Here is a 20,601-nt window from a genome sequence, read left to right on the forward strand (position 1 = left end):
AATCGAAGTTCTTAATATACACAAGTTATTAGATGGTACATAACTGATCTGATACAGATGATAAAAATAATAGAGATAGCATCATTGGATATTGAGAGCAAGCAAATTATCGGAATTCTTAATCATCCTATATCGAATTCCAATAAATCGATGTAATATATCCATAAGCACATATTTGTGTATGAAAAATCAGAAATTGGCATACACATCCATGTATGCACAAACACCGCACACATATATATGTGTGCATGTGCACACTCACAGACCCACATAACATCTAAAGTAATAAATAATAAAAAATATATAAAAACATATGGAAAGGAAGAAAGGCCTACGGCCAACCCCCCAGACGAATATATATATGTGTGTACATACATATAAATATACACATACATATATAAAGTTCTCTTGACCTCTACTACTGATCAAAAACATATAACGTCCTACATCATATTTGGAGTGGACCCATATTGTTGATCGACGTAATGATTACACATGATACAAGTCACACATTCCTAAATATATTCTGGATCACATCCCATCCCATAAAGTCTATTGTGGCCAAAATCACATCCTAATCCTACTGTCTACATAAACATATACTGACATGATTGGTGTTTATTATGTGGAAGGACCAGAAATCTAAACAACCTAACAGTTCATTGATCTATCTACATGATATGGCCATGACTACTAATGATAACCGACCTATACCAATTAGTATTAAATACAAAATACAGGATACCAGAAGAAGAAACCATCTAACTGAAACATACTAGTTATCATCACATATGTGAGGACACAACTCCATGGATAATGTGCCTTCCAGCAAAAAATCCCAAGACATCACAGAGCAAAGAACCCAAGATATCACAAAGCAGATCTGAAACAGACTATGCCAGCCAGCGTGGAAGCAGTCCGTGTAATCAGACTCCCCCACATCGTTCGCCTAATAGGTGTATTATAACATAGGGAGAAAAGAAGAGGATTAACCTCTGCACTCACAAGTGATTGCTTATAACCAAAAACAATTGGCTAATGTCATATCTATATGCATACTGTATATGTTAGCATATAGTGACATAACAAACTCGACATACATATCCCCAACGACACGAAAAGGAGCCAAACATCCACAGGTCAGCCTAACATGCAGCTAGCCTATGTTATTGAGCTCCACCGTATCGTTGAGGCCCTGTGGAATTAAAGTTTTCAATCTAACTATCCAGTAGGCTTCACGTTTGCAGAAATAGTTGTATCTGTCCCCACCCCTCTTAGTTGGTTTAATATGCTCTATTGCTTTGACCGTGATGTTGTTAGTCCCTTCCTGACAGGTGGTCACATGTTTGGAGAGTGGATGTGTTTTTATTTTCTTAATAAGGTTCCTCCTATGCTCCATGAACCTGGTATGTAGAGATCTCGTTGTGCGGCCTACATATTGTATACCGCAACCACATTCCACTATGTAAATGACATAGGAGGACCTGCAGTTCAGAAAATCTTTAATCACAAAAGTCTCATTGGAGACAAATTATTTGAAATCAATAACTTTCCTCTCAGTGTGTTTACAGGTGGTACACTTGTCACTACCACATCTATGGAAGCCTGGTGGTTTTGGAGGAAGCCAATTAAGAGTGTTAGTGTGTCCCATATCCATTCTTTTAAAATGGCTTGGGGCAAGTTTGGTTTTTAAATTATCTGATTTTTTGAAAATCACTGCTTTGCCGGGTGCAATAGATGGACCTATGTATGTGTCCAGTTTTAGTAATGGAACATTTTTTTTAATTATCTTCTTAATGTCAATAGCGTATGAATTACAAGTGGTGACAAATGTCAAAGTCCTATCATTATTCTCATCTCTAACTCTACTATCATGTGACCCATTGTCCAAAACCAGCCCACTTACATCTCTGAATGCCCTATCAAGTAGATGTTTAGGGTAACCCTGCTCTAAAAAGGACTTATGGAGAACCATAGCTTGTTTCTCAAAGTTGTCCCTCAACTGTTCATTATATGCCTTTTCACAAAGGGTCCTAAAATCATCTAGAGTAGATTGATAAAAGCTCTCAATATATGGACCTCTGTACTGTAGGGGATAAAGACCTATATCAAGGAGGTTGACCAGAGTATATATCTGAACTATAGGAGTAACCATTTGAAAGTCTGGAAAGATAATATTCCGAAGGGGCAGTTCCTTCGTGTCAAAAGGAACTGTTCCAAATTTGAAGACTTTGAGAAACAAGCTATGGTTCTTCATAAGTCCTTTTTAAAGCAGGGTTACCCTAAACATCTACTTGATAGGGCATTCAGAGATGTAAGTGGGCTGGTTTTTTACAATGGGTCACATGGTAGTAGAGTTAGAGATGAGAATAATGATAGGACTTTGACATTTGTCACCACTTGTAATTCATACGCTATTGACATTAAGAAGATAATTAAAAAAAATGTTCCATTACTAAAACTGGACACATACATAGGTCCATCTAGTGCACCTGGCAAAGCAGTGATTTTCAAAAAATCAGTTAATTTAAAAACCAAACTTGCCCCAAGCCATTTTAAAAGAATGGATATGGGACACACTAACACTCTTAATTGGCTTCCTCCAAAACCACCAGGCTTCCATAGATGTGGTAGTGACAAGTGTACCACCTGTAAACACACTGAGAGGAAAGTTATTGATTTCAAATAATTTGTCTCCAATGAGACTTTTGTGATTAAAGATTTTCTGAACTGCAGGTCCTCCTATGTCATTTACATAGTGGAATGTGGTTACGGCATACAATATGTATGCCGCACAACGAGATCTCTACATACCAGGTTCATGGAGCATAGGAGGAACCTTATTAAGAAAATAAAAACACATCCACTCTCCAAACATGTGACCACCTGTCAGGAAGGGACTAACAACATCACGGTCAAAGCAATAGAGCATATTAAACCAACTAAGAGGGGTGGGGACAGATACAACTATCTCTGCAAACGTGAAGCCTACTGGATATTTAGATTGAAAACTTTAATTCCACAGGGCCTCAACGATACGGTGGAGCTCAATAACATAGGCTAGCTGCATGTTAGGCTGACCTGTGGATGTTTGGCTCCTTTTCGTGTCGTTGGGGATATGTATGCCGAGTTTGTTATGTCACTATATGCTAACATATACAGTATGCATATATATGACATTAGCCAATTGTTTTTGGTTATATGCAATCACTTGTGAGTGCAGAGGTTAATCCTCTTCTTTTCTCCCTATGTTATAATACACCTATTAGGCGAACGATTTGGGGGAGTCTGATTACACGGACTGCTTCCACGCTGGCTGGCATAGTCTGTTTCAGATCTGCTTTGTGATATCTTGGGTTCTTTGCTCTGTGATGTCTTGGGATTTTTTGCTGGAAGGCACATTATCCATGGAGTTGTGTCCTCACATATGTGATGATAACTAGTATGTTTCAGTTAGATGGTTTCTTCTTCTGGTATCCTGTATTTTGTATTTAATACTAATTGGTATAGGTCGGTTATCATTAGTAGTCATGGCCATATCATGTAGATAGATCAATGAACTGTTAGGTTGTTTAGATTTCTGGTCCTTCCACATAATAAACACCAATCATGTCAGTATATGTTTATGTAGACAGTAGGATTAGGATGTGATTTTGGCCACAATAGACTTTATGGGATGGGATGTGATCCAGAATATATTTAGGAATGTGTGACTTGTATCATGTGTAATCATTACGTCGATCAACAATATGGGTCCACTCCAAATATGATGTAGGACGTTATATGTTTTTGATCAGTAGTAGAGGTCAAGAGAACTTTATATATGTATGTGTATATTTATATGTATGTACACACATATATATATTCGTCTGGGGGGTTGGCCGTAGGCCTTTCTTCCTTTCCATATGTTTTTATATATTTTTTATTATTTATTACTTTAGATGTTATGTGGGTCTGTGAGTGTGCACATGCACACATATATATGTGTGCGGTGTTTGTGCATACATGGATGTGTATGCCAATTTCTGATTTTTCATACACAAATATGTGCTTATGGATATATTACATCGATTTATTGGAATTCGATATAGAATTCCGATAATTTGCTTGCTCTCAATATCCAATGATGCTATCTCTATTATTTTTATCATCTGTATCAGATCAGTTATGTACCATCTAATAACTTGTGTATATTAAGAACTTCGATTGTTTGCTTACTCTCTATATCCAATGATGTTATTCTTATTATCTCTATTATCCTTATCAGATCATCTGCGCACTATTTAATAGTTTGTGTATATATATTTTTATATATTTTAATTTAATTTAATTTTTTATATATAAAAAAATGTGTCTATTTAGATAAATTTAAATATAATAAACATCGATTAATTGGAATCGGATATAAGCTAATTTATAATATATAATGTGTTTTTTTTTGTTTGCTCTCTATACTTATTAATGCTGTCTTTAGGTCAGTTATGCACCAACAAACAGTTGGCATGTATTTTTATCTATTGGATGCCAATCATCGAAATCTGTATAACATTAAGTGTCTTTAATGACTAGCAACTCTATCTAAATACAGTGTTGCATATCCACATCTGAAACGAGGTCCGTGCAACATATGAGATTGAGCATGTGCAAAATAGTACTTGGGAGAAATACCTGTTACTAATTGACTAATCAGTCCAGTACTTATAGCAGCTGCTAAGATGGGGGAGCACACCGTCTGAAGAAACCGCCGATGAGCCTGAGGCGGAGAAACGCGTCACGAGTGCTCACCTGCTGACAAGGCCACGAGTCTCTGGGTTTCCGTTTGCCACGAGTGTATCTCCCTGCTGCATTTGAGAAAGATACAGCGAATGGTAACAATACTGCTGGCTTGTGCACCTGCCATGCAGCACCGCGTTTGATATAAGGGATACCACTGTGGTCGTAAATAGAGTGGGATATGTATACAAAAAATATCCAACAAACATGCATGTTGTTTAAAATCACTATTGGAAACCTATCTTAAGACTCTGTAGCCTCACTAAACAGTGTTTCAACTGGACGTATACAAAGTTGTTTTGTTTTTTTTTCTTCTGCATGACAGTTGAACTACGGAATACGGAGCTTTCTCAAATAACATTTAGTCTATATCTCCTTCGGGATGGAATCACTATTATGACAACTGGATTCATCAGTTTTTCTCATGATATATGTTGATAAACAGCACTGAATTATGCTCCATAGGAGCCTATACAATATTCATGCCATCTAATACTGCTTTTATTATGTATGGTGCATACTGATATCTGTGTTCATGTAATTAGGTAGCTATATTCTACTCTGTCATTACTTATATAATTTTATTTTATTTTCATATTTATTTATTTTCATTTATTTTATGTACTCTGTGTTGTTTTCTGATCTTGTAGTGATAACGTGATCACTGCATGTTTCATGTTTTAACTATTAAACTCATTACCTATTGATTAGCGCCCTTACCTTTTCTCTGTTCTTGATGGGGCTAAAGAGGTTGGACGCATTTTGAGCCACTTACAGAGCTGGGCACATCTCAAGCATCACAAGGGGATAATACGCGCCTGTTCTACGCCAGGAGAGAGCAGTGGCATATCCACTAGGCTGACGGCAGGAGATGTGGGTTACCAATTTTAGTAGTAATTGCTAAACTTACAGTACACTGGGCTTGATTCAGAGCTGCTCATAAGCGGCCGTTCGTTCGCTCCGAGCGATGTTTGCCCAACTGCGCATGCGTACGGATCGTAATACACATGCGCGAACCAGTCAGTGGGGCCGAAAATCGTTTGTCCGCTAAATAGCGAATGCCTGCTAATATGAGTGACATGAGGAGGCGTATGTGGGTGGTAACAGGGGAAGCTACTTGAAAACGGGGAGTGGAGATCCGAACGCAGGCGTGCTTAAAGGTCAAAACGGGCGTTTTAAGGGTGTGCATAATTAATACAGCAGCGTCAATGACCACGTCACTGGGTTAGTTTATAGCCAGAACTGCTCGCAAGATTGTGGTAGCAAAAACCAACCACAAGAATAGCGAGCAGCTCATACCCTGGTCGATTTACTCGATTAATCTAATAAATAGCGGACATGACGTAGGATGCGAGCGGCCAGGGGGCGTATTTTTACAAAAAACGACCGCAAGTTTTGTTCGCTCGTTCAGACATAGAGGCGTGAACAGACCGCAAAGAGCGAACGGTTCATTTGAATAGCCACCCCTATTTTCTGGACGAACGACCGCAAATAGCGCCCGGCTCTGAATCAGGCCCACAGTTCTCACGCACTATAGCACTTTAATGAGGTATCTATATAATAACTGAGGATGGCTGTCATGCCTCCGACATGTGCAGCAAACAGCCCCCCAATAGCTACCAGTGCCAGCGATGGAGACAGGAACGTTATGCAGGAAAGGGCCCAGTGAGTATAGTGAGGAGGGGGCAGGATAGGGCACTTCGGGCGTAGGTTAAAGGCCTAATGTGAAAAGCAAAAAAGCTGTGACCAGTGTTGTGTGGGTGTGGCCAGTGCCATGTGGGTGTGCTCAGTGTCATGTGGGCGTGTACATCCCTACAGTACACTATCAACCCCATGGTGCGGGGACCATGTAACCGGAGACTTGCGCATGCTTCAGTAGAAGAAGCCGCTGCGGCTCCTTTTAGCCACGGCTGCTGCTGTGTCCGGGCAGCCGGCACCACATCATCTCCACTCGGCGCGGGTGGCAGTGGGTGTAGTAGGCATGGCCGGCGGTTCAAATCCCGACAGCGGCAGCCCGACAAGGGTGAAGATCCCAATCGTCCCTAAGGTAAGTATCGCTAACCTAATTCCCCCCCCCTAACCCTCCCTTAGGGGTGCCTAACCCTAACCTCCCCAAGTGCCTAATCCTAATTCCCCCTCTAAGTGCCTAAACTTAACCCTCCCTTCCCCGCTGCCTAAACCTACCCCCAGCGGTGCCTAACCCTACCCCCCCAAGTGCCTAACCCTAATCCCCCCTCTAAGTGCCTAAACCTAACCCCCACTTTCCCGCAGCCTAACCTACCCCCGGCGGTGCCTAACCATAACCCCCCCTTCCCCTACTCCCGCCGGGAGCCCTAAACCTAACCCTCTCTCCCCCACGGCTGTCCGTGCCCGGTTTACTTTCGTTCGGTATGCCGGCGTATGGTTAATGACAGGCGTCAAGTTTACGACGCCTGTCATTAGTACCACGCCGGGATTAGAAAGTCTGGAAGCCAGCGGTCGGCATTTAGACCGTCGGCTTCCAGACTACATCCCGGTGGCAGTAACTCATATAGCAGCAGCAGCCGCTGCTCCTGGTAGCCGTGGCTGATGCTGTATCCCGATCCGGGCAGCCAGCAGCACCCCCACCCCCACCTCCCGGCGCAGCTGCCTGTGTGACTAGTATTGTAGAATCAGCAGCCGGCGGCATCCCCACCCCCTCCTTCCAGCTTCAACATTACTTGGATTACATTTCGGCAACATTCTGGTATTTTATATGAACAACAAATAAACCTCTTGACCACGTCTATTTTTTTTATGCTGCCACATGATTGGCTGATCAGATATTTGCATTAACAAGTAGGCATACAGTTGTGCCTAATAAAAAGTTACCACTGAATGTATATTAATATACTTTTACATGGTGTTTAATATGACATTTTTATTTCTTTTCTTGTTATTGTAATTTTAACTTTTCAAAATTATTAATAGGATTACTCACCAAAACTGTACCACTCTTTCGTAGGCACCAACAGATACATCAGTGATGGAATCTCCATTTAAATCTGCATGGCCATTTAATGATCTTCCAAAAAACTGCAGGGGTGGCATGAACAAGGAACCAAGTATCTTCTGCATTGGAAGAAATAAAACCATTTATTAATTTCATGAGCTGTTTGCCACTGGAACAAATCATGTTGAAATACAAGGGGTGCAAATCAGGGCCGGATTTACCGCCAGGCAATCTAGGAGCCCGCCTAGGGCCCGGTGGTCCCATGGTGCAGGCTGGGCTGCTGGTGCTTCTGCGGTGCGGGCTGCTGCCCCGGAGACTGCTGCTGCGGTTTGTGCTGATGGCCAGCGGGGCTGCGATTCGAGTCCATGTAACCCCCCTGACAACGGTAGTTGGACCCCAGAGTGATAACCAGGAGAGGAGCGCTACAGCAACTAGCCTACAGTCAGACTGCATGAAAGGTCAGTTCTCAGTTCTTCACTCACCTTAACTCCTGTTGTTGTTGTTTTTTCCCCTCCCTCTCCCTCTCCCTCTGTCCTTGTTTTTTTTCTGCCCACCTCCCCCACAATTACTTTCCCTTGTCCCAGTGAACCCTTTCAGCTCAATTTATCCCCTTTACTCCCTCCTTCAGATGCCTAACATACTGTACCATTTGCCTCTATAGCCTTTACCCTTTGCCTATCACTCACTGCTTGTAATCCTCTTCCCGTCACACTCTCTCTCTCCATCACCCACTGCCCGTCACCCTCTGCCTCTCACTTACCCTCTCTACATCACCCACTGTCCGTCACCCTCTGCCTCTCACTTACCCTCTCTCCATCACCCTCTGCCTCTCACTTTCACCCACCGTTACCCCCTCCCTGTCACCCACTGCTTGTCACCCTCTGCCTCTACCTGTTACCTTCTCCGTTACCCACTGCTTCTCCTTGTCGTCCTCTCCCATCACCCTCTCCCTGTCACCCACTGCCCCTCACCCTCTTTCTTTCACCTACTCTCAGTCACCCTTACTCTCTCTCTCACCCACTGCTTTTCCATATCGCCCTCTGCTTGTCATCGTCTCCCCGTCACCTACTGCTTCTCAATAACACCCTCTGCTTGTCACACTCTCCCCATCCCCCTCTCTCTCCCCATCACCCTCTACCTGTCACCCTCTGCCTCCCTGTCACCCTCTACCTCCCCCTGTTACCCACTGCTGTGGGGCATATTGTGAAATATATATATATTATCCTTCATTTTCACAAGGTTTCCACAGAGCCCACAAGGGGTGGGCTCCAAACCGGTATCTTGCCTAGGGCTCCATGATGTCTAAATCCGGCTCTAGTGCAAATGCATATATTTTCTTTTTATATGCATGCTATTTGCGTTTGCATGCAGTGAACAAATACTGGGCAGCTTTATTTGCACAATAAAATGTAGAATTACGCTAGGACAGGGGCTGGCTGGCAACTTTTAGCCTGGGGGGCAAATGCATGCAGGCGGCCCTGGTAGAGGAGTAGCGTGTAGCCAGGGTGCCTGAAGAATATGCGTGCTACGGCGCCCCTCCCCCCCCTCAAGTGTTCCATGGAGGAGGCGGGTCCATATGGGATTAATGTAAGGTAAAAATAAAGATTAGGGCAGCCCCCTGTCGTAGTGCCCATATGCAGTGCCCCCGTGTGCCACAGGAGAGAACACCCTTATGCAGGCCTCCAGTAGTGCCCCCAGTAGTGATCCCCCCTATGCAGTGCCCCTTGTGCCCCAGTAGTAAGTCCCTTATATAGTGCCCCCAGTAGTGGTCCCCCCTGTGCAGTGCCCTTGTGCCCCCAGTAGTAAGCCCCTTATATAGTGCCCCTAATAATGGTACCCCCTATGCAGTGCCCCTTATATAGTGCCCCCAGTAACAGTCCACCCCCCATGCAGTGCCCCCAATAGTGGTAACCCTTATGCAATGCCCCTTAAATAGTGGCCCCAGTTGTAGTCTCCCCCCTATGCAGTACCCCCAGTATTGCCCTTTACATAGAGCCCCTAGCAGTGGTCCCTCGATGCAGTGCCCCCAGTGGTAGTCCCCTCCCCCTATGTAGTGCCCCTAGAAGTCCCCTCCCCCTATGCAGTGCCCCTAGTAGTAGTCCCCTCCCCTTGTAGTGCCCCCAGTAGTAGTAGTCCCCCCCTGTAGTGCCCCCAGTAGTAGTCCCCCCCTTGTAGTGTCCCCAGTAGTAATAGTCCCCCCTTGTAGTGTCCCCAGTAGTAGTAGTCCCCCCCCTTGTAGTGTCCCCAGTAGTAGTAGTCCCCCCCTTGTAGTGTCCCCAGTAGTAGTAGTCCCCCCCCTTGTAGTGTCCCCAGTAGTAGTAGTCCCCCCCCTTGTAGTGTCCCCAGTAGTAGTAGTCCCCAGTAGTAGTAGTCCCCCACCCCCTTGTAGTGCCCCCAGTAGTAGTATTAGTAGTCCCCTTATAGTGCCCCCAGTAGTAGTAGTCCCCAGTAGTAGTAGTCCCCTCCCCCTTGTAGTACCCCCAGTAGTAGTAGTCCCCCCCTTGTAGTGCCCCCAGTAGTTGTAGTCCCCTACCCCCCTTGTAGTGCCCCCAGTAGTAGTATTAGTAGTCCCCTTATAGTGCCCCCAGTAGTAGTAGTCCTCCCCTTTACAGTGCCCCCAGTAGTAGTAGTCCTCCACTTTACAGTGCCCCCAGTAGTAGTAGTCCTCCCCTTTACAGTGCCCCCAGTAGTAGTAGTCCTCCCCAGTAGACACACGTAATATAAAAAACAAAATAAAAAAAACCACTTACCTGAATCCCCGCTCCCGCCGCCGCCATCTGCTCCTCCGTCTGTCCTCCTGAGCCGGTCCGCTCTGCATTATGGGAGAGACGTCATATGACGTCATGACGTCTCTCCCATTGCCCACTGCGGGAGCCGGAAGATGGAGCGGCTCCCGCAGTGGGCGTAGCAGCAGCTAATGAGAGTCTGACAGACTCTCATTGGCTGCTGCTTACAACAAACACACAGCTGCCGTAGCCGGCGGCTGTGTGTTTGTCACTTGTGTAGCGCTGACCGAACTCCGTCCGGTCAGCGCTACACACGCGGTGCAGTCTGTGTCACAGTGACACAGAATGCACCGGCCCACGGCCCATATGACGCTGCGGCCCGGGGGGCAAATGGCACCCTGCCCCCCGGCCCAGCCTGCCACTGCGCTAGGACATGCCCTTCCCAACACTCTCTGCAAGTATTACAGTAAATCAGCCCCACCTGCAGTGTAACATGGTTTTACCAAAGTGCAAATTGCTCCTTTTCTGATTTGCTCCTAACTTGACTCAGGATCAAAATATACCTCCAAACTGTCCCAGTTATGTTGCAAATGTTCCGAATTCTGGGCTCTGCATTGTCCCGACTGGTCGGGCAGTTGGGAAGGTATCTCCTGTTTGCTGCTGTCACTGGTGTGCATATATTTGTAGAAGGATAATAATGGGGAATGGAGTGGGATAAGGGGCAGCTTAACAGCTTTACAGTACTAGGTATGCCCCCGAGAATATGGCTTTGCCTGTTCCGTCAGACACGCCCTTTGTAATGATTCTCCGTTTCACAATTTCGGGAGGGGGATGTAGTTACCAGGCCGCCAGACGGCATGCCGCCGGTCTGGACGGTGGAAGCCCGACACGGGACTTAAGATAGGCGTCGAAATACCGACACCTATCTTAATCCCGACTCCAGAATACAGACAAGACGCCAGCCCAAACGAGGTAAGCCGGGGGCGTCCTAGCTGTTAGCCACAGGGTGTGGGGGGGGGGGGGGAGTGTTAGGCAAGGCCAGTGCAAGGTTTCTGGGATGCCCTAGGCAACATTTCACCAACCGCCAGGTGAAATGGTCCTGGTGCTAGGTTTAGGTAGCATAGCGGGGTTAGCGTTAGGTTTTGGGGGGGGGATAGGGTTAGGCACTCCTAGGGGGGTTAGGGTTAGGCACCACTGGGGGGGGGGAGTAAGGTTTAGTCACTAAGGGGGAAGGGTTAGGTTTAGGCACGAAGGGTGGAGACTTAGTTTTCGGCACTAACGGGAAGGGTTAGGGTGCGGGGTGGGGAGGGTTAGGGCTAGGCTACAAGAAGGATGGGTTAGGGGGAGAAGAGGGGAGGGTAAGTATACCTATCCGACCCCTGTCGGGATTCCAAACATCAGGATGCCGCTGTCGGTATTTTGATAGGAAGCATTACATACCGATTCCGTTGGGTGGCATGGTAGGTGAGTAAGCTCTTGCTCTACACTCCAACTCCCCATAGTCTACAATCACTCTATGTCAAAATGATAAGTCTACAAAAATATAACTTAAATGCAAAATAATTTATATGGTAAATAAACATACATTGAACCAATGCACCGAAAATGACAATTACCTGGGAATACTTAGTCCTAATGGTGTTTTTATACCCATTGTAAATATAAACTGCTCCGCTATTCTGGTTTTCTAATGGTGCTCCAACGACGACATCATTAAAACCATCCAAATCAATATCGGAAAGCATTGCTATGCTTGCTCCAAACCTGGTATTCTCCACGTCCTTAGGGCCTTCCAGAAGTTCATGCCGATTTAAGGTTCCCTTTTCAAAAAAAAGAAAAATAAATAAATACAAGTGATATGTGTTATTTTCTTATCTCATTTGAACTTTATTAGAAGCCTTTAATATAATTTGTGGCTCTCAGTAAGGGAGATATATTTATAATGAGTATAATGAAGTACGTTATTATCTGTAAGATTATAGGGATAATAGAAGTCACCAAGTAACCCTGTGACTTTATAAAGGCATTATTGAAATATTTTCTGTAGAATGATCCATAGGCGTTTAAAATGTTCCATTGCAGTTTGATGATAATGACTCCGCCTGGAATAATATAATATAATGCACATAGACTGTGTATATGTGATGACATATATATTTACCCATTTGATAGAAAACATGTAGACTCGTCCTTGCTCTATCTTGTGCTCATTCATGAACATAGGAGCTCCGACGAGTAGAACATCCGTGACGGAATCCTTGTCCACATCCACAGAACACAGAACACTGCCGAAATAGGAACCAATCTGCAAGCGAGGATGAGACAGTAAGAAACAGCAGCCTTCCATAACGTATTACAGGGTAATTAGTACTGCTGTCTTTATTCCTCCAAAACCCTTCCATCCATTTCTGTAGATCACAACATACCAGTCAGCTAAATATGGAATTATGAGGCTAGAATGTTGTGTCCCTTCTCTAAACCGTATATTTTTTGTTCTCTATACCGTATATTTTTTGTTAATCATTAAAGAAGAGCTAGAACTAAGTTATACACCTCAAATAATAGACTGTATATTTTGTTTGAACTTTTCCTATGAAAGTATATTTCTTAGGAGGCTTTAACATTACAGGTAACGAATATTCCCCATGTTGCTCGGACAACGATCATGCTTTCTGCTGGCAGAGCCAATTGAAAGGGGAGTCAGGCAGCCAGGGAAATCTCTCTTGTCCAACTGGTGTTACATGACAATGGATAGCAATGTGTGATTACTGTCAGTCAGAATCAACTTGTTGTATAAGGCTTTCATTTGACACTTTCATTGTGTGACATCGCACCGGCACACACAGTGCTCTTTTCAGATCTGGCAACGCTTCTCTCCTCTGCGCCTGGCGGCTCATGTGACCCACTGCGTTATCTTGGCACCAGTATAAAAATGACCCAGGCGATGCATAGAAGCCTGCCTACTGCACAAGCAAATTGCCGGAGTATTAGGTCTATATCCTTTGTCACCAGGACTCCTGCATTGCAGTGCTCTGTGTTCTTGTTTTTCACCCGGATTGTTCTGACTCCATCTCAGATGATGAATCTGTACTGTGCTCGTGACCCCCTGGTTCTGACCTTTCTTTCCACTATCACGTTTTGTATTACCCAATTGACATTCCACCCCTGTATTATGCACCAGACATCAGCTACTGTTGTTGGACTATGATATCTCGGCAGTAAACACCAGCCTAGTACACTAATCTCGCCAGGGAAGGCCACTACCTGCCCAACTCCAATCCTCTTTGCTGGCGTCACTGGTGAAAACCACCGGCATGTTAGACTCTGTGCCGCTGTCCCATGTATCACCAACTCTAGTTGATAGAATCTACATTGAGCACACCACTACCGGGGACACATTAGACCAGGGGTGGCCAACCAGTCAGATTCAAAGAGCCCAAAAATATCTGTAGGTAGGTCAAAGAGCCGAGATCATGCGCATGCCGAAGGCGCACATGCAAATAGGGGTGCTAGCTAGGCCACGCCACTGGTACGATTTTTGTAGGAGTATGTAAAAGCACATGCACACAATCACCGTGGATGTAACTATTAAAGGGAAAGAAAAAGCCAGAACAATATAAAAAACATTGAAAAAAACAAATCCACATAAAATACACTGAAACAAGACAGATCCACATAAAATACACTGAAAAAGCCACTGGAAAAAAAAACAGATTCACATAATATAATATGTGTAACTCCAGCGGCCGCTGATGTGTCACAACAGCAGCCTCTCTCCAGCAGTCGGTGTTAGTCAGGGGAGCCGGCAGGAGAGCCCCATCAGGACAATGGAAGAGCCGCATGAGGCTCAAGAGCCACAGGTTGGCCACCGCTGCATTGACGATAACGCTCATGGAGCGCATCGTCTAGTGTGTATGCACCTTTAACACCATAGTGGAAACGTGTCAGCCGGCATGCTGAAGGACTACAAAAACCTGATAGTCCTAGGCAGCGCTTTTTTTTTTTTATAAAACAGTGCCGGTACTATGTTAAAAAGGTACCGGGACTCACCTAAACTGCTGATGGTCCTGTGGCCAGGTAAATGTCTCCCTGGCTTATTAAGTAACAGTAATGGAATAGTTTGGTGATACAAATTCAAGTGAGGAGCGCTAAAATATATACTAGCAATGACAGAAGAACCTCCTAATTCCAGAAAAAAATGATGTCGGTACTTCAATATCTTTGAGTACCACCACAAAAAAAAAATAGTGGTCCTAGGTATGTATAGCAATGTGAAGCAAACTACTGTACTCCTATTCTGTAATAGAGACTACTAGGGTAATTCCATTTAAGCCACTACAATTTGGCCTCAGCACTTTGATCATGCCGGGAATTTAACAGTGTGCCACTTCTCTGCATTGAAGAACACATGTCCATTCCTTTGGGATCTCAGCACGACCAAGATTTTCCCCGCAGAATGTACAGATTGCCCCCCATGTATTCCTTCTCATACACAAAGGATTATTTTCCAACTAGCCTCACGTACCTGTTCGCCTTTCTGAATCTGAATAATTGCCACATTCCCCTTGTCGGTAATGCTATACACCACAACTTGACCTGTGTAGTTAGCTCTCGGGGCTCCGGCAACAAAGTTGACTGAGTTCAGCATGTTGAGTGTGGCTACAGAATATCCTGGAAAGTAAACGCAAGAATGTTATTCCCCCTTGCCTACGGCAGTAGACAGTTACTCTAGAATATCTGGTTTTAATATAACCAATTGAAAGCAGATGTGCATCCGAAAGCACAGAGCTCCTACCTAGAGATGATGACAGGAATTGATGGACCATAATTTCACACCCTGCAGCTGTTACAATGCAGGGGGCAGCAACATTTATAAAAAAAAAAAAGAGATGAACCCACACACCTTTTTCCCATTAGCCGGGAAGCTGACTTACATTCCAGTCCCATAATGCACCCTGGAACTGATCAGAGTGGCACAGGACATGAATGATCCAACAATGACGCATCCAAGGTCTTTCCAGCATTTACAGACGGAATAATGGGTAATGACAGAGTGGTCTTTATGGTAATCAATAGATCACTACCATTCATGTTCAACTTCCAATGATTGCTGCACAGGTTAATGTATCTTGTGTGGCTCTATTGCTCAGGGCCGTAGCTAGGGTAGTGTGGCCGGTGCCATCGCACAGGGCACCACAGGTCAGGGGGCGCTGTTTGGGCCTGTCAAATTTCTGTTTAATATTATTCTTGCTTGTAGCTTCCTCTTATTTCATCCCCAGCATCTCCTGGTCTCTCCTATCTCTTCCCTGGCCCTTCCCCATGAAGCCATGGCCCTTTTTTGGGTGCATTATGTCCCTTGGAAAAATGAGGGGAGTGCCAATGCTCTTTCTGGCACAGGGCACCAAAAAGTCTAGTTACGGCTCTGCTATTACTGCCCATGAGTACTTACCCATAGCACCCTTCTGAATGAAATGCCTGGTAATTAGGGTTTCCTGATGTCAGTGTTTATTTTTTGGGGGGAAATCAAGAAATTATTTTTCCTGTTTTCGTTTCCTCCGGGGGCTCCCTAAATGCTCGTTTGTGGCCTCTCTGCCAAAAAAAGTAGAAAAAGTATCCTACAGGCCACAATGTAAAGATTACATTATCTATCGGAGAGTGAAGCTCCGAAAAGCTTGATTTAAGTTGGAGAACAAAATGTGGACTGTGGTAGCTGCATTCAGGGTTTTCTATAAAATGCAGGGATACTAAAATCATGCAGAATCTGTGGATTTAGCATGATCTAAGTGGGTAATACGTTTGGTAAACAGGTCACTGGGTTACAACTAATTTTATGATACTAATAGCACATATGATATACAAGAACACACGATTCACAACAGTTAGTTTAACCCCTTTGCTGTTGAGGGTTTACTTGCCCCTGTGCTGAGCCTGTTTTGGTGCTTTATGAGCTGGTCACATTCCAACATCAACGTCAGTTGTTTTCTTTATGCAGTAGCCACGCAAATTGTACCTTGTTTTCTCTTTTTCAAAATACTTTGAATTTCAGACAAAAAAAAAACATGCAAGGCAAATGGGTGTAAAATATCAGGATTCTACACATAATGCATGATCCAATTAGGTGCAAAAGGGGGGAAAAGCTGTTGGAACGGCATAGAAACGCTGGCACCAGCAGGGCAATTTGCCCCTCTCGCGACCCAATCTCGCTCTGGACTTGCATATTTTTGCTCACAGCTCCAAAAAATATGGTCCTGAGGTACCGTACCATACAGATACAGCCACACTTGCTCGCACCTAATTGGATCAAGCCCACAGTGTTTTTGGGGTTGCAAAAAAACTATGGGAACTGCATTAAATGAGGGGACAATGTTTTCATTTTACACACGGGGGTAAATTTACTAAAGTGAGAGTTTTTAGAAGTGAGTTTTAGAAGAGATGTTGCCCATAGCAACCGATCAGATTCTAGCTATTATATTCTAGAAGGTGCTAGTTAAATGTTAAGTAGAATCTGATTGGTTGCTATGGGCAACATCTTTTCTAAAACTCACTTCTAAAAACTCTCACTTTAGTAAATTTACCCCTAGATGTGGGAGATCTATCATTGGAGGGTGTGTCCCATAGTGCATACAAGGGAGCATGGTGAAGATAGGGCATCCCCCCATCCCCTGCACTACAAAAATGTTTGTATCTGTAGTGCAGGGTAAGCCCCAGGGGCGTTTCTAGAGAGGAGGAGGCCCGTGTGCAGTCTCCGACACAGGCCCCCTCCTCTCCGCCTGGCGGCCGGCAGCGCACTGAGCTGTGCGCGGCCAGCACCAGAGTTATAGACTCTGGGCACTAGAGTGTGCCCGGAGTCCATAGTGTATGCACAGGCCATTTTCCAGTCGTTTTACAGCGCCAGAACCCCACGCCGACGTGGGACTCCAGAGAGGTAAGTAATATTATGGGTGCAGGGTGTGCGGTGTGGGGCCCCCCTGGACCCAGGGGCCCGGGTTTCCCACACACCCTGCACCCATTATAGATACGCCCCTGGTAAGCCCTGTCCCCTCATGACTTCACTGCAGGTTGCTGCATTGGCAATATTACCGCCCAACTCCCCACCATTAATAAATACCAATTGGTGCTTACTTTAAGTCATTGAGTGCTGAAGATGAGTGGACTTGTCTTCAGAATTTTTAATGTACTGTACATGCTGATAGGTACATACTATACAGATATATCTGCAGATGATGGTTGTTCGTACACACTGAACAACCATCATCTGTGTCTTCTGCCCGCAGGTCCCAGGCGGCCAGGGGGCGTGTTGGGGGCGTGTCCCGTGAGGGGGCATGTCCTGGCCCACTCCCCGCAGCTGCCGCTGTGTGTGTACGGGTGGTCTGCAGACATATCTGTCCGTCAGCTGTGCAGCACAGCCAATGCGATATGTCGGTGAGCACCGACGTTCACCGACAAATCGCGGGTACACACTGGCCGACGGCCAGCAGATATATTGGCCGATCAATTGATCGGCCAATGTATCTGTCAGTGTGTACCATGGGGGTTAAAGATAAGTTGCACCCGTGTAATGAAAAATAGGTAACGTAATAATTATGACTGTGAAACTGTCCACTTACCTAGATAAGAACTTTGGTTTCGATCTTTAAGATACTTTTCAAATGAATTGTAAGGGAAAATAGTAAACTGCTTTGCGTCTTTATGCACAATGGTGCCAGTCCAGTCATAAGCACCCACCGCTCCCAACATCAGTGATCCCTATGGGATAGAAAGCCAGAGTAATAATAATTATTATATTCAGTGATACCACCCTACTTCATAACACCTCTAGCCAAGACATGGTATATTATCTGACCAAATAATAATAATAATAATAATTATTATTATTATTATTATTATTATTATAATTTACAGTGATAGCATTCTACGTTAAAACACCAGTAGCCTAACACAAGATATATTCTCTGCACAAATAATATTATTAATATTATTATACTTATTAATTTCATTATATATGTCACCTTTGCAGTGCTAAATCTATGCTATCCTTTGGTGATGGCATGCACACAGGCGTGGGCATATAATGAAGCAATCTCTTCCTGCTATCTCAGGTTACAGGTTTTTCCATGGGACAGTCCTGGATTTGGGTTCTGAGCTAGGGGGTAGTAATTTAGGACAGTGGCATCAGCGCAGAGGCTGCAGTTTGGGCAGATCAGCATGTGGCTTGGGAAGGTTAGGGGACGGTTAATGGTTACTTTTATCCAGATTTATAGCTGTAGAATTTTGGAGGTATATAATATTCCATGAAATTATATATTTATCACAGAGATGAGTGAAATTTCAAACAAATGTATTTTGCCAAGGAGTCGGACGCAAATTGGTCGCTGGTGCGGATGGAGTTGGCAGCTACATTTACTACCTTAGGCTAATGGGAGTATCCACACGGCATCATGCTTATAGTAGCACCGCCCACTGTTTTTCCATCCGCAGTCGCAACCATCACCATTAGTATCAGCACTTACACCTACTCAATCCTGGGTGGAGAAGATCTGTGACAAATTGGCCTCCCGAAGGCATACACACACCCAGGGGATAAACTAGTAATTTGTGAGCCCTATAGCACACTGCTGCACTGTGCAGCCCTGTGCAATTTCTGAGGTTCGGACAAGCGGGGTCGGGCCGGCGACAAGTGTGGGCGGGTTGGATGGCAAGTGAGGGTGGGCAAGATGACGAGTGGGGGCGGGCCGCATGGCAAGTGAGGGTGGGCCAAATGTTGAGTGGGGGCGGGCTGAATGACGAGTGGGGGAGGGCCCTCTTATTTTAAGTGCCCCGGACTGCCGAAGGCTTAATCTGGTCCTGTTTGTAAGGGCCCCATGTACTAGCCAATGTTAAAAAAGCTCACATAGAAACAAGGCACATACAAGGAAGATAGGCCTCCCTTCAGCAGTGCACCCAGTGCACCTACAGTATGTTAGTTATGCCCTTGTGTGCACCTCGGAATAATATGGAAGTCTAGCTACACGGCCACGACACACCCATGATACTATCATGAATCAGATGTCTTGCGTGCATTCGCAAAGTAGCACCCAACTGACACCCATTTCACGAACCGAGAGAACCGACCATGCATGAGCCAAGGGGTGATGCATGTGCAGTTCATTAAAGATCGATAGATGCGCCAGCATTTGGACTTGCGTTGACACTCCAAATGAGGCCCTATATTTGTATGTTCCACATTTTGCAGAGTTTATATTCTATATATAGTACAGACATGAAGATGGTTCGTACAAACCTCTAGTTGCCATATTCTGTTAGAGAAACATTAAACATGTTGCAGAGAATGGGGTGACTATTCTATGTAACAGTTCTGAAAATTTGATGACATTTTAATTTTTCGATGCTCATGTAAATATACGTTTTGACTATTACAAACTTGTACAAATTAACATTTAAATATATAAAGCAGTGAGTGGTATTAAACAGAATGATTTCAAATGGATTCTATAGAATGTATGTTGTATTATATCCATCATCAGAATACGCAGGGGTAACCACAGTTCTGGAAATGCATAACAGAAATTATTGGAAATTGGAAACAGACCCTTTAATCAAAAAAAGAAACTACCACTTACGTATTCTGTAAGTTTTAGGATTTCTGCAAGGGAAAAAAATTGCAGGCTCTAATAACCAAGTTTATTACCTATTTTTGGTTATGGAATATACAAAACAAACAATAAACAAGAAAAAAGAGTGGACATGCATTGCATTCAACGAAAGCAAATCTATTCAGCTGAATTTCAGCAGTTCCTGAATCATTTCATTAATGGGGGGGGATTCAAACAAAATTTGCCTTAAAATGTACACCTCTTGACAAATCAGCCAATTATGGTACATAGAATCCAAAGAAGCCAAACTGTAAGGATCAACAAATTTCACGGGTCTATATCACTAGTAGCCTGACCTAAAACACTGCAAGAATTTGACATTTATATGAACACTTGGCACATTTACATCCTACATCTTTAGTCCAATAATGACTAAAAATCGAGTGGAGTCCAATAAAGATTTATTTTGTACTAACTGCCCATTATAAACCCAAAACCTATATTTTCAGGGCCTAGCAGTGGTGAAAACAAACTACCT

At 44.3% G+C, this 20,601-nt stretch overlaps 1 protein-coding gene across 2 annotated transcripts in view; it reads right to left on the reverse strand.

The window, feature by feature from the left end:
- Window positions 1-20,601, reverse strand: part of ITGA2 (integrin subunit alpha 2) — a 185,031-nt gene that overhangs the window by 61,629 nt on the left and 102,801 nt on the right. For both annotated transcript variants that reach the window (XM_088469430.1, XM_088469431.1), the window contains exons 11-15: window positions 18,078-18,216; window positions 14,996-15,141; window positions 12,632-12,775; window positions 12,087-12,290; window positions 7,733-7,863 (exon numbers count right to left, since the gene is read on the reverse strand). In XM_088469430.1, the coding sequence (XP_088325556.1) occupies window positions 7,733-7,863; window positions 12,087-12,290; window positions 12,632-12,775; window positions 14,996-15,141; window positions 18,078-18,216 (764 nt within the window). The remainder of the gene's footprint in view (window positions 1-7,732; window positions 7,864-12,086; window positions 12,291-12,631; window positions 12,776-14,995; window positions 15,142-18,077; window positions 18,217-20,601) is intronic.

This window comes from Taudactylus pleione, unplaced genomic scaffold, assembly GCF_031769625.1.
Source record: "Taudactylus pleione unplaced genomic scaffold, aTauple2 ptg000092l, whole genome shotgun sequence".
NCBI lineage: Eukaryota > Metazoa > Chordata > Amphibia > Anura > Myobatrachidae > Taudactylus > Taudactylus pleione.